The following is a 14,668-nucleotide window of genomic DNA, read 5'->3' as shown; positions in this document are numbered from 1 at the left end:
TATTCACCATATCAATACACCACTATGGATCCGCTCCCGTCTCCCTACGAGAACGCCATCCATAGCACTCATGCTTATCTTGCGCATTTTAGAGTATCCACTTTCACTTGTCTATGAATGATGCAAGGGGTCCAACTTTCCATATCCGAGGAATCTGGCTATTCGAATAGATAATGATAACCCTGCAGGGGTGTACTTCTTCACACACGCTCTCGCCACTTACCACCATGTACACGTCATGTACCTCGGCAACCTTCAAGCGGAAGCCTGGCGAGGGAGTCGACCACGACCTGACTAACCACACAAGTCTCTTGTCCAGGTTTATCGCCTATTCGGGTTCCATCCGCAAGGAGATCCGGCCGGGGTGTCACTCACGGCCCCAAACGATGTGTGCAGGGTTCCCAAGCCCACCATCCGGGTGCCACTTGGTACACCATGCCACTGTGCCTAGTCTGTCCCAAGCCCACCTGTACCGGGTGCCACTTGGTAGACTACTAACACTACCTACAAACACCAGAAACTAGTTGCAACTCCTGGACAGAGATCGAGTTGATTAATAAGCCGAGAGGGGCCGAGTTACCGGAACCCAATGTGTGGTAGTAACTGTTCATGGATCACAAACACAGAACTCGGTTCCTGAGAACGGCTGCAATGAGACAACCCACCATGTACTCCTACATGGCCTCTCACTGCTACCTTTACCAAATCATGTTCACACACTTAGCTCTCAACAGTAGGACATATTCACCACATTCCAATTCATTCCCGATGAATCAGACCTGACTCAACTCTAAGTAGTAGCAGGCATGACAGCAAGCATGAATGAGTAGGCACATCAGGGCTCAAACAATTCCTACTCATGCTAGTGGGTTTCATCTATTTACTGTGGCAACGACAGGTCATGCAGAGGAAAGGGGTTCAACTACCGCAGCATGTAACAGTTGAATCGTTGTTGTCCTAATGCAGTAAAAGAGAGCAGGAGCGAGAGAGTGGGATTGTATCGGAATGAACAAGGGGTTTTTGCTTGCCTTACACTGCTGAAGAGGAACACACTTCGTCGGTGTCATCATTCTCGTCGTCGGTACACGTCTATCGAGAGGGGACAAACACCGGCAACCGAGAAAGAACACAATCAATGCAATGCCACAATATGATGCATGATCATGACATGGCAATATGCTGTGATTTGAGCTAATGCATCTAGCTATGATTTAAATGAAGTTGGTTTGGATACATGATTCAAATTCCAACTCCATATATGATTATTTAAATGCCCTTTATTTGTTTTGTCCAAAACAGAGGACAAACATTGTTCAAACATGCATGGAAATGGTACAGATGGGTTCCTTAAAGTTTTTTGATCATTTTTCATATATAACTTATTTCCATTGGAGTTATAGATTAATTACTATGAATTTTAGAAGTTTTAGCTATTTTCTAAAATTTCCTAAATTATTTTAAATCTAGAAAATCAATTACTGCGTCAGCATTGTGCAAGCATGACCTCAGTGAGTCAACTGAGGCTAACCAGGTCAAACCTGACCAGTGGGTCCCACTGATCAGTGACACAGTGCTAGTCAGGGTCACTGACCTATGGGCCCGGTCAATGGCCACGTCAGCACAGTCAAAACTGACGCGTGGGGCCACCGTGATTAGGTTAAATCTAAGCAGGAATAAATTGGGGTTAATTAGCGCGTGGGGCCCGTATGCCAGTGAGCTAGGGAGGTTAGTTAGCCCCGTCATTAGAGCTAATGACGATGCCACGTCAGCTGTCGCCGGGGTTCGCCGGTGACCTCACAGGGCGGCGGCGGCTCGCTGGCCGGGCGATTCCGGCCACGTGAGCTCGCGCTCTTGGGCTCTACGGAACCAGCGCGACGAGGCGCTTCAGATCATGGCCATGCCTGGCCGTGGGGTGGTCCGTGGCGACGGCAAGGAGCTCGGCCGCGGCAGCTGGAGCTCGGGCGTAAGCGTGGGAGGCGCTTCGGGGTGCAGGCGGGGAAGCTAACGCGCTAGGGAGGGCGTGCGCGAAGCGGCGAGTGCGATGGACACGACGAGCGGACCAAAAGGTCGCCGAAGTCGTGTCGGTGGCGAGCGCAGGCGGCGGCGCGTGCGGGTGCGTGTGGCACGGCGGCTACAACGTGCGAGAGGGAAAACGGAGGGAGGAAGAAGATTCAGTGGCTCACGGCGGTTGCGACGACCGTCAAAGTGGGGTCGGGGAAGGCCGGACGACGACCGGGCATCTCCGGCGATCTGGGGAGCAGAAGGTTGAAGACGACGGCGTCAGCGACGTTCGAGGGCGTCTGGCGTTGCTTGACTCAGCGGAGAGGGTGTGGGCGATGGGGTGATGCTCCTGGGCATGTCCAGGGGCGAGGGGGAGGCAGTGGCCGCGGTGGTGCTTGTCGGCGGCGACGGTGGCGCTCGGACCGTGCGAAAGGGAGAGAGACAGAGGGGAGGAGGAGCATGGGGAGGGTGAGAGAAGACCAGAGGCATTGCGTGGCGACGCAGGAGGCGTCCAGGGCAGCGAGGGAGCAACCAGGCAGGGAGGAGGTGGCCGGCGCGTGCGCGGGCGTGTTGGGCACACGCCCTCCTGCCTACTGGCAGTAGGTTGAAGACGGTGGTGGCTGTGGTGGGTCGGGCTACTGCTGGGCTGCACAGTGTTGGGCCTCTGGGCTGAAGGTAGGCGCGAGGTATTTCCTCTCTCTCTCTCTTTTCCATTTCTGTTTCAGTTTTTCTATTACTTTTATTCTGTTTTGAATTAGTAAAAATACTAATTCATTTTCAAAAATCTTGAAAATGATTGTGGCATATGTTTGGATTATTTCCAACAACCTTAAAATACTTTCAAGATTATTTGGACATTTAAAATTATGTATAGGATTTAAATGTCCAAATGCAAGTAGTTATGATTTAATTCAAAAATCCAAAAATGACCTAGAAAGGTGTGCACCATTTTTGTCAGAGGTTCTAGATCAATTCAAAAATGATGAACTTTTCTAAAGAGCATTCTGGGTTCTTGAAAATGTTTTTAAGTTGAACCTATTTGATTTAATTTTGGTGCTAGGGTTTGTCATCCCCATTTCAACTTTAATTGAAAAATTAAGATGATGCATGGATGCTTTAAGGCAACTAATGGCAAGCAAATTCTAGGGCTGTGACACAAGCACCGGTTAGTCACTTGTGGAAAAGCTAAAGAGGTATGGCGGTTACTGGGTTTGGACATTTCTATTGATAAAGCATGTGTTGCGAATCATGCAAGAGAAGATGTGCTAGAATATTTATTGCTACAACCAACTGAAGAATGTGTGGTCCTTGGTCTGGGAAATTCAACAGAAGCAATTGCCATTGGTTCCTGATATTTATGGTGGGAGAGGAGAAAGTTAGTGCATAATGAAACGGTCCAAAAACCTAAGTTCATGGCAATGACAATCAAAGCTTTGGATGCTAACTATACTATGGCGAGTGATGCAAAGGCAACGATCTAGCGACATGGCTGGGAAAGATCAAGGAGCAACTACATGAAGCTAAATGTGGATGGGGCTTTTGACCCAGACTTACTCAAGGGCTCGTATGGCGCTGTCATCAGAGACTCGAATGGCAGATTCGTCGCGGCGGGAAACAGGGAAATCAATTAGTGCAAAGATGCGCTTATGGCCAAGGTACCGGCCTTACGGTTTGGTCTCAGTTTGGCAACTACATTCGGGTGTAACCGCATAGAGGTGAAATTCGACAATATCGAAGTGATAGAGACGATAAAAAATGGAGGTCACTCCTTCGGTCTATGGGCGGTAGTTTTTGATGATATATATCACCTTGGTGTGATTTTCCGCACATTTTTTTGAGCATTCTCTTAGAGGGACTAATTGTGCTGCTCACGATTTAGCAAAAACTAGATAGATATAAGGTGTGTACGTGCTGGATGAAAGATACACCCATAGAGGTTGTTGATACTCTTGTAAAAGGTAATATGATGATTACCTTGCAATAAAGAGTACTTTGATGTCAAAAAAGTTATAAAGCAACATGCAATCAAATTAAAAGCCAACATGCATAGTATTTCCTCCGTCCGAAAATACTTGTCATCAAAATGGATAAAAAGATATGCATCTAGAACTAAAATACATCTAGATACATCCCTTTTTATCCATTTTGATGACAAGTATTTACGGACGGATGGAGTAGTTTTCTAAACACAATACCATATATAGAAGTCGCTCACACGCACGCACGCACACCCTACCTATGTATATCAATTAGTTATAAATAAGTAATCTTTACCTAATAATAAAGCGCCTGCTGCTTCTGGTTGTACGCCGTCGGTATTTTTGCAGAGAAGTCCCTGTGTTTTCTTATATTCAATCCGCAGTCCTATTTTAAGTGGCAAAATGAAATGTTTTTCGATTTTTATGCAAACCCCCGACACTTTTCAGGTAATCAACCCGCAACTTACTTTTAAGTGACAAATTGAATCATTTTTTGCATTTTTACAGAAAAAACACCATGTCTTTTATGCTAATTAACCCGCAGTCTATGTAGAACAAATGTGTTTTTTGAAATATCCAACCATAACTAAATGTGTTTTTTGAAATATCCAACCATAACTCCAATTTTAACATGTTATATATGAAATTTGATTAGAAAAATATGTAGAATTCGAATATGATGTTATTTTTTTACCTCTTAACTATTTAAAAAATGCTATTTAGAGTGCAACCTTAATCAATAGCGCGAAACAAATTGGAGACGAAATAAATGTAGCAAGAGAAAAAACTCATTGGATGCCACGAGAGAGACGACTTACGATTGACCACGTTCAAGTGCGTTGTGGTTCTATAAGCACTATAATCATCGTATGCAATAATGCAACGACGGACAAATGGCAACAAGACGAGGTGTCATGTTGAAATAAAGAACATGGACCTATTGGTTTATTGACTTATGATTATTTAGGTTATGGGCATGTGGTATCTTTTTCTTCCATTTTTTCTTCCATTTGCAACCTACGTGTTCTTTTGCTAGTACTTTATTAATACATGGTTCATTTTTTTTGAGGGAATACATGATTCACTTTATACTCTCAGAATACTTCTTGGATCCGTGCTGCAGCTGAGTGTTAATATATAACCCACTTGCGAACCAACCCGCGGTTGATATTTAGGAGCACAGTGCTATCTCGTGCCTACCAGAGTTCAAGTCTCAGACTTGACATTGCCTTTTAGTGGGAGGAGACGTTCCCGTCGACTATGAAATTCGGCCGGCAGTCCGATTGTAAACGTTTTCTTTTAACAAATGTTGAACATGTATATAGAAAATATTTCTGTTTTTAAGACAAAAAATGTACAAATGTTTATGGGAAAAGCAGACATCAAAAGATATATGTTTTTAAATATTTAACCATGTACTTTAAAAATGTTAAACGCGCATATAAATGTTTCCAATGTATACAAAAAAATGTACAAAGTGTATGTAAAAGGTAGACATAAAAATATGTTTTAAAAATGTTACCCATGTATATGATTTTTTTAATGTGTATATAAAAATATTCCTGATATATAAAAAATATAAAATATGTATGAAAAAAGTAGGCATAAAAATGTTAAAAAATTGTTCAAAACTGTGTATGAAAACAGAGAAAGAAAGAAAAAACCAAAGAAAAAAGAAATGAAAAATATATCGGTAAAAACCGAGAAAGAAACGAAATATCCCAGTGAAAAACAAAGAAAGAACAAAAATAATGAAAAAAGGTGAATAAAAAAGAAATGAAACATAAAAGTCACATAGAGGGAACCGAATCAACAGCGAGCCAGCAGCGAGCAAGTGATGATGATGTATGCACGAATACAGGCTGGGCTAGTACTGTATCGCACAGGAAATCTTTCAGGCGAGACTTTATTCGATCTCGCCCTGAGCGAGATATAGCTCCCGCGAACATACTCAGCTGGCACCATTATGCTTTTTTTTAGGCAAACCATTGTGCTACTACTAGTAGGCTAAAAAACTATCACAGCGGCCCATACATGATATTGGATCACGGCCCGAACGCCGGAGCCGTTCGGTCGCGAAGCTTCTGCGGCCCAGACGAACATATGGTACGCTTTCCTAACAATCGACCGCCACGTGATGCCATCCGATCTCTCTTTATCTTTCTCTCTCCTACACGACGAGACCAAACCGAAACACTTTCTCTCTCGCCCTTCTTTCTCGTGCTCGGAAACCCTAGCCGCACGAAGACTTCGCCTCGCCCCCCACATCGCCCCCCGCGTGAGCCTACGAGGGCGAACGATGGCCGCGGAGAACTACTGGAGGTACGCCGACGCGCGGCAGCAGCAGGCCATGGTGGCGGCAGCGGCGGCCGCGGCGGGGATGGCCCCGGCAGCTACCGTTGCGCAGGCAGCGACGGCCGCGGGGGGCATGCAGCAGCACCAGCACCAGCACCAGCAGGCGGCGATGGCGCAACAGCAGCAGCAGCAGCAGGCGGCCGCGCCGTCTCTTAAGCGCGCGCGCCCAGACTACGGCGGTGAGTTCGCGGCCCTCGGATCTGCCCCCTAGAATCTAGATCTGGATCCTTTTGTTCTCGCTATGATGGTTGTTTTGCTCTTTATGTCGTTGTTTGTGCTTGCGTGTCTGTATTGTCTCGTGGTTAGTGGTAGTTTTGGTTTTTATATAGTTGTAGATGAGATATTGCTTAGATCCAGTAATACGGTCACTAATTTTGTAAACATCGTAGCGGGTTTAGCCTATATGGTGGTGATACTCCAGCATTATCATAGCACTAGATCGATACCCGTACCAGAAGTACTACTTTTTATTTTAGAGTCTAAAAAGGGTTGATTTTCTACCACAAATCTGTCCAGAGTATTTTCAAGAACGATACCGAGAGATGTTTGCAGACTTGAAAAACTCGAGTGATACATGATTTGGGTGCAATAATTGTTGCCACATCACTTTGCCTCCCCAGCTCCTTTACTAGAGGAAACATAATGGATGTACTCTTCAAATCTGGCTCTTGTAGCTCAATTTTGGTCAGAGCTTTTTGTTGGTTGTTTGGATTTCAGTATACCGGTTTTTAATAGTTGGTACCAAATGTATGTGTGGATCAATGGTGTGTAATTACTGGTGTTGCCTGCCTTATAAGAAATCCTGGAGTTCTCATGACAGTTAAATGTTTGTATGTAGCTACTCTAACTTCTCTAACTGTTAGTGTGCTTCCATATTTTCTCATTGTAATTATGCCCTTTTTACGACTTATTTATCTACTGAATATTCTTAGCTTGCTGGTTATATTAATTAAAGATATTGTTGGCTAGTGAGATTTACATGAAACCTTGTTTTTTAATTGTTTTTGCAGATGGTCCTGGAGGACAAGAGATGGCTGGATATTATCCGCGGGAAAATGCAGGTTACCACTCACTTAGAGACAATGAAGCAATTGGAGCATCTTACGACCGCTACTTACGCAATGGGGTATTGTTAACTTCGTTGTAAAGAACTCACATAATTATTCTGAGCACTTGTCTTGATACTTTAGCCTTGTTCTTGTGCTTCTAGATGCCTTCCGTGGCAGCCAATGAACCAAGTAGGGCAGTTGTTGGTGCCATGGGTGGAGCTGCTATGGTTGGTGGTGGAATGAGTGGATATCCTGTTGATGACCGCCGTATGATGGGTGTCGTTGGTATGGACAGCAGAGCCATGGGGTATGGTGCAAGACCTGAGCCTCCTCTCCCCCCGGATGCATCCAACACCTTGTATATTGAAGGTCTGCCTGCAAACTGCACGCGCAGGGAGGTTTCACGTATCCTTATAAGCTATATTGCTACCATGATGTGCTTAACTTCATTTCTTAATTGATGGTCGAGTATTCTTTGATGTCACACCACTGATATTCATCATATAGTTCCATTCCTGTTGGTTAATGACACTCTTGTTCTTGCAGCCTTTATCTTTGTTGTTCAGTCCCTCTCCATTTATTTTATATGCCCTGACAAACTGCTTGTTCAATATGATGCACCATTGAGAATTTAGAAGTGTATCATCTCGCACCATAAGTGCTTTTGCTCCTTCACCTTCTCCACTACAGATATATTCCGCCCTTTTGTTGGTTTCCGTGAAGTGAGGCTTGTCAACAAAGAGTCAAGACACGTATGTATATTCTGCCCTTTTGTTGGTTTATTTTGTGTTAATAACCTGTATATTATATTCTAATGATGACATATATTGACCTGTCAACTTGGCTGCAGCCTGGTGGAGATCCTCATGTCCTGTGTTTCGTTGATTTTGATAGCCCTGCCCAAGCTACTATCGCACTTGAAGCCCTGCAAGGTGAAAATACTTGCGTTTGCAGATTTGGATTATGTAGTTGTATAGATAATCATAATTTTATCTCTGATAATATTCAGTATTGTATGTTTTCATTTTTGGTTTACATATTTATGCATTCCCCATTAATTTCTTCTCATGCTTGCTTTGAAATTGGTAAGCATGATCAATTGTCTGTTGTACTTTCTTTGTGCAATATCTACTGCATAGGTAGATTGTGCTTTAGGGATAGTGACCAGTTGACCTTAGCTGGCATTAATAGCCAAAAACTCACCTTTCGCTGCGCTGCGATAATACTAGGATATTTATTCAGACCATGATTTTTCTAGGGCATTTTATTGTATGTGTAGAATTTGCAATCTTGGTTCTAGAGATTAGTTTTTAGTCATTTGACCATCTATACGTTGCGTACAGTTCGAACATCCACGTCGATGTATCCTTGCCAATCCATTCCAGTTTATAGTTGTTACTGTATCTCTTTTCCTATGCGTTTGATCTAATGCTCACACCTGAATTCTTGATGGCTTGGCGTTAACGTTTGAGGTTCGTTATGTTCTCCCGACGACGAAGCGAAATAAACCGTCACGATTCATTTTGCAGGTTATAAGTTTGACGAACACGATCGTGAATCAGCCCATTTAAGGCTGCAATTCTCGCGCTTTCCTGGTCCGAGGTCAGCTGGTGGGCCTCGTGGTAGGCGTTAAGTCGTGCGGGTCAGGTGGTTGGCGAACCTACCGTTTATACGAGCGATCGAACCTGCTTGGTGTAACGCTTTGCGCCGAATTCTCCGCCGGTGGCTCGTAGGGTTCGTCAGCCCATGTTGTGAAAGCGTGAAAAGGACGATGCAATAATCTCGCTGTTCAGTATCCATTAGATTCTCGAGGTCGCATGTGTGTCTGCTTTAGTATTTATGGTCTACTGTATTTTGTTATCTCGCGGCGTGACCCAGACAATATCAGTCTTTTATCATGTGTAACGCTAACTTTCTTAAAGCACTTGCTCGTTTGTTTAGCCGTGCTAGTAATATCAACTCTTTTCTTCGTCTTGCACATCTGTCCATATACCTAGGATAATATGTATATATCCTTTATGCTCCCTCCGTTTCTAAATATAAGTCCTTCTAGAGATTTCAATACAAACTACATATGTTTGTATATAGACATGTTTTAGAGTGTAGATTCACTCATTTTGCTCCTAGTCCCTTATTGGAATCTCTAAAAGGACTTATATTTAGGAACGGAGGGAGTACATGTGGTTGCTATGTTGTACTGATCACCTCTCCCCACCTTAATTAACTCTAGTGTAGAATTAGGGGCCTCTCCTATTATAATTCAGAGTTGCATGCCTGGCGATCATGTTAAATGTCAAAGTGGTCATGCACTCTAAATTGAAGGATTGTGAAGCATATTTGAATGACCAAGTCCACTCTCCCATGTATTTGCATAGAAGTTGCCATGTATCCAAGTCTAGTCACGCAAGTTTAATGTCTCGTGCATCAGGAACAACATAGTTGGCAATATCTTGGTAACCTTCATATGTGTTTGATTGATCAGAATTGATTCAGGGTTGGTTTGTTGGTGTGAAGTAGATCCCCTGTCTCATGGAAGTAGTTCTACTGATATGTCCCTCCCCTTTCTGGTTAATATTTTTGGGAAATTCTTACTTGATTTACTTATATATGTTTGTTTATTCACATTTCCCAATATGAGTGGTCCTGAAGGCCTCCCTTTTGTCTTATATGTGCTCGTTGTCACTGATTATACCCTGTAAGATCAGTACTTATTGTACTTATTGTTGTTTCTTTATATACTCCCTCTGTTCACTTTTATGAGACCTTCAAGATATTTCAGACAATGTACAAAACAGCCCATTTTGAGCTGTCTGAAATGACTTACAAAAGTGAACGGAGGGAGTATATTTGACCATATAATTTGTTGAGTTCATGTCTGAATGCCCACACACGCTTGAAAACTCTTGACCTGTTATTAAGATTTTACTAGGCAGAAATGAAACTGTTGGTTATTTTTCCCCTTGTAAAGACTGGTATACAAAAACACAACTGCCAGACTTTACAGCATACGCTGACTGAAACAAAGTGTGACAGAAACTTACTAATTACTTGATCAAAGGGGCAATCATGTCTCCCAGCACTTCCAGAATTATCCAGAACACCAAATGTTATGTTACGAGCAGAGCTAGCAGCAGAGAAATAGCAAAGCAGCTGATTGAGATCCCAGTTAAGTTCACCCCCTCATGCTGGCTCCCAGCTGATCGTGGCCACGGAGAGCTTGAGATGCAAGACCGTGGCCACGGAGAGGCTAGAGATGTGTTCCTGCCGCCAGTTGTGGGATGCGGTTACCATAATTTTCTTGTAATGCGAGGGTCACTCCATATATTCATATTGGAACCATCGGTATCCACACCGTGATTTCTCACGTGATACATGAAACGACAATACATAGAGCGTGTATGACATTTCCCATCCATCGTATACAGGTTCCGTTTTATCTCCAACCTCTGGAGGAGTTGGCTCGCATGGTAGCCTAACGCATGGAAACCTGGCAGGTTCTGTTAAGATAGAGATCGATAGAGAACAATTGAGATAGATGTAAAGTGAATTAGTGTCCTTTCATTAGATGATTGTAGGTATTTATACTGGTAGAAGATACACATTTTAGAGGCATCCTTTCGGGAGAGATGGCAGGAACCGATGCGACAGTTGCCGATGTAAAGTGAGTCAGTGTCCTTTCATTAAATGACTGTAGGTATTTATACAGGCAGAAGGGAGGAACCTATGCGATAGTTGCCTCTTTGGCAACTGCCTGCGGTTGGTACAAGGTGAGATTCCCTATAATTAACACATGTTAATTAAGCTTTAACATTCCTGCTAATCTACACCTGTCCATGTAATATCATCATCTTGAAAAAGTCTCCTTCAAAAACTCTTATGGGAAAAATGTGAGGAGTATTGTATGTTGCTAAACTCCTTCAAACTTGATGGAAAGAATAAGGAGAAAATTATTGAGAGGAAAACGAGAGAGGCAACAAATGAATCAACTCCCTTCTTTATTAGATGGCATCTCCTATTTATATAAGAGAAAGGACACCATTGGAAAGGTGTCTGTTGAGAGGAGGTGCTTGTTTGGCAGGAACCGACGTGGCAGTTTTACAACTGCCTGTAGTTAGTATAAGTAGGGGTTAATCCCATAATTAACACATGATTAATTAATTCTAGCACTCCCCCTAATCAATGCTTGATCTTGTGAGCAGAAGTCTTCAAAAACCCTGTGGAAAAAAAATGAGGATAGATGTGTTTGATATGTTGCCAAAACTCCTTCAAACCCAGTAGGAAAAATAAGGAGAAAATGCCGCAACATATAATGATTATTGTCTTTATTGTCTGTTTAACTCAATATGAGAAAAATCCATAGAATTAAAGAACAATAAATATGTTATATACTTTTTAAAAAATCCTGATGGGAAAACAGAAAGTATGACATATGATCTCATGGTTATATTACCTCATTAAAAACCTTTATGAGAACCTGTTTAGTAAACTCATGAAGGAAAAAAGAGTAATACGATGCATTGAACAGAAACAATTCAGAAAGATACTTCCTCTGATTCTTGCAAAATTAGAAGCCATCAACAATTCCTTGTGTTAGGATTTAATTAATTTTATTAATCCCTACTTTTCCTGCCTCGTGCCCCTTCGGAGACAGCCCTTCAGGGGCTATATATATGTGTAACCCAATCAGAACAAGGATTCACCTTTACATCTCTTTCTCTTGTCTTTCGTTTTACTCTTTAACACGTTATCAGCACAATCTCTCGCGGAGCAATCCCAAGGATTGAGTTTTTCCCACGACAACGTGGAAACCAGCCGCCGGCCACATCCTCCGGCGCGTGGCGCAAAATCAATCAAGCGATTCGGTCTAAAAGGAAGAGAGGAGATGCCTCTCGATGGTGCTCTCGGCACAAAGCCATGGAGATTTGCTCTCGGCACAAAGCCATGGAGATTAGATCGGCAACTGCGGGACATTATCAACAGATTTTTAATTCCCTTTTTGTCTTCTTGTGATCAATTGATGATCAAGCAATATATTGATTTCTCCTGTACGTAGATGCATGTGGAGGATGGATTTCACCACCAAGAAGAGAGAACAAGGATGTCGCTAGTCATCACGGACTGGGGCGGCGGTTCCAGACTGTTAGGATTTAATCAATTTACTTGATTAAAGATTAATCCCTGCTATTAGTTCCCCATGTGCGGTTGCTATTCTGGCAAACGACGCGGTGGTTCCTCGCATCTCTTCTGAACAGACGTGTCTCTAAGTCTCTTTTGGCCTTATATAAATATGTGTTTCTCATCAATAAAGAACACTTGAATCATTTGTGTCTCTCTCGATTACACTTCAACACTTCTGCCACGTTGCTCTCCATCGAGCGAATGGACGCCGATGAACCTCCCCTCAGTAGAGACGACGCAGCCTGGCCCTTGTCCTCTCCGTTCGCGACCTCGTCGCCCGCGCGGGGTCCAAAAAGCGTCCCGCGCCACGAGTGCAGAGGAGACATCAGCCCCGACGCTAGACGGCACCGCGCCCGTCTACGCGGTGGCCGCCCCGTGCCCGGCCGTGCGTCGCGCCCCGGCGAAGCGGAAGTCGACGCACTCGGTCTGCATCTCTGCCGCACCGATGACGCGGCCCTCGGCCAGGCTCCTCGGGGAGCGGCTCCTCCAGCGTCCGCATCTTTCGGCCGGGTCGTTCCAGTCCAAGCCGGCAGAAGCCCTGGCCCCGACGCGGCACGACGGTGACGCGCGCCCTGGATGCACCTTGCGTGCAGGCCCGCGATGGAAACCGCATCGGCGATGTACTTCCTGGCACGCGGCGCACACCGCGGCGCCGGCGTGCTTCTGTGGCGGCTGAAGTGGCTACCAGTCCATGGCGCGACCATGGGCATCACCTCCGCGTGACTGCCTCACCCCAAGGCGATGGGATTCATGGTGGCGCGCACTTCTCCAGCCACCGGCCTGGTTTCCCAGGCGACGAGCGCATGGCCTCGCCATGGCGTCGAGCACGGCTCTGTCCAACGGCTCGTTTTTCCTCAGGCAAGGCAGCCATGGACGGTGCAACCTCCAACGGCGAATGCGTTCGGCCAGCGATGCCTGGCGGCAGCGCAACGCTCATGCAGCGATGACCAGCGCGGCAAGCCGGCAAGGCTCTGCGGCGGTTACAATTTCTCCCATGGGAATCTCACGGGATGGATAGTACTACATGGAAACCTTATCCTTTATGGATATTTCCATTGGAGTCTTTCCGTTTTCTGTTATTCGCGATAAGTTCTTTTCTTAACGGATTAGCCCTCCAGATTAATGAAAAGAGCAGGACAATCTAATGATTGTTTTGATCTCGCGTTATAATGTTCGTAACCTGAATGTGTGCCCTCAGGCTCATTGTTGTTTATGCATGAGCCTTCGAGCGGTGTCTGCCTCCGGACGCGGGCACATCCGACCGCGCTTTTCAGCGCGTAGCGTCGAAGTCGATCCTAGACTCCTAGTCGACTCCCAACCCGGTTTTCCTCAGAAGGCAGCCAAGGCCGTCGCAAGCTCCCGAAGTGGAGGCGACCATGGCCTGCATCCTTTGCGATGCGGCGGCTTGCCTCACAACCCAGCTCTCATGAATGAGAAACCTCGAATCCATTGATTCGTACGTTTATTTACAATTAAGATTTTTAATCTCTTGCAAAGATAACTTTGGTATCTCTATAGTACTGATTTGTGATTGAGAATTTTTTTCTCTCGCAAAACAATCTTATTGCGATTGAGATTAATTTTCTCTCGCAACATACTAATTCACCCTGCTGAATTATCTAGCAACTTGATGCAAAATCATCTCATTTAATCTGAGGTATATACAATTCAAGTTTTTTTGTACTTGAGCATCAAATCTGCAACACCATTATTATTCATTACAATAGGAGTGTATTTTTGTTGAGTACGATATATTCCGAATGTATGTATCTCCATGTTTGCTACATGTCGAGAATAATACATATGTTTGCAATTGAGATTTTTTTTAATTTCTTACAAATACATATGCAAAATTCAAGGTGTTATTCTTAGCAATTTAAGATTCACACTAATGATTTCGAGCCACCTTCTTGAAATCTATTAATTTTGCAACATTAAGATGTATTTATATTACGCAATCTGTAATATAAATAAAGTACCGGTTTTTCACCGAAGATGATATGTTCTATATGTTTACCACATTGTCATTCTTCATGAACATGTCATAATGGTCGAGATTGATTTCTTCCACACAACAAACTTGTAAAATTTTGACAATAACATCTC

At 44.0% G+C, this 14,668-nt stretch overlaps 1 protein-coding gene across 2 annotated transcripts; it reads left to right on the top strand.

Moving 5' to 3' along the window:
• The first annotated feature begins 6,141 nt into the window (after positions 1–6,141).
• LOC125524681 (RNA-binding protein 2) lies at positions 6,142–12,715 on the top strand. 2 transcript variants are annotated; one of them, XM_087537595.1, is made up of 7 exons: positions 6,142–6,514; positions 7,346–7,461; positions 7,546–7,789; positions 8,075–8,136; positions 8,235–8,316; positions 12,438–12,513; positions 12,573–12,715. In XM_087537595.1, exons 1-7 carry the CDS (start codon positions 6,280–6,282, stop codon positions 12,646–12,648), a joined length of 891 nt encoding a protein of 296 aa, XP_087393721.1. In that variant the 5' UTR covers positions 6,142–6,279; the 3' UTR covers positions 12,649–12,715. The 2 variants fall into 2 exon arrangements, with proteins under 2 accessions (XP_087393721.1, XP_048545672.1); XM_048689715.2 differs by lacking the exons at positions 12,438–12,513; positions 12,573–12,715 and adding an exon at positions 8,914–9,362 and having other exon boundaries at positions 6,146–6,514.
• The last annotated feature ends 1,953 nt before the right edge of the window (positions 12,716–14,668 follow it).

The sequence above is a fragment of the Triticum urartu genome, chromosome 7A (genome assembly GCF_056163025.1).
Source record: "Triticum urartu cultivar PI428250 chromosome 7A, HENAU_Tu73, whole genome shotgun sequence".
Classification (NCBI taxonomy): domain Eukaryota; kingdom Viridiplantae; phylum Streptophyta; class Magnoliopsida; order Poales; family Poaceae; genus Triticum; species Triticum urartu.
The sequence above is the reverse complement of the archived record's forward strand: the minus strand, read 5'-3'. Positions and strand labels throughout refer to the sequence as shown.

What these genes read in the sequence shown, in the direction of transcription:
- LOC125524681 (XM_087537595.1), top strand. Translation starts at nt 6,280, where the DNA reads ATGGCCGCGGAGAACTACTGGAGGTACGCCGACGCGCGGCAGCAGCAG. An exon ending in ACCGCTACTTACGCAATGGG is followed by an intron (nt 7,462 to 7,545) that starts GTATTGTTAACT and finishes TTGTGCTTCTAG; the next exon opens with ATGCCTTCCGTGGCAGCCAA. An exon ending in CGCACTTGAAGCCCTGCAAG is followed by an intron (nt 8,317 to 12,437) that starts GTGAAAATACTT and finishes TCCTGTACGTAG; the next exon opens with ATGCATGTGGAGGATGGATT.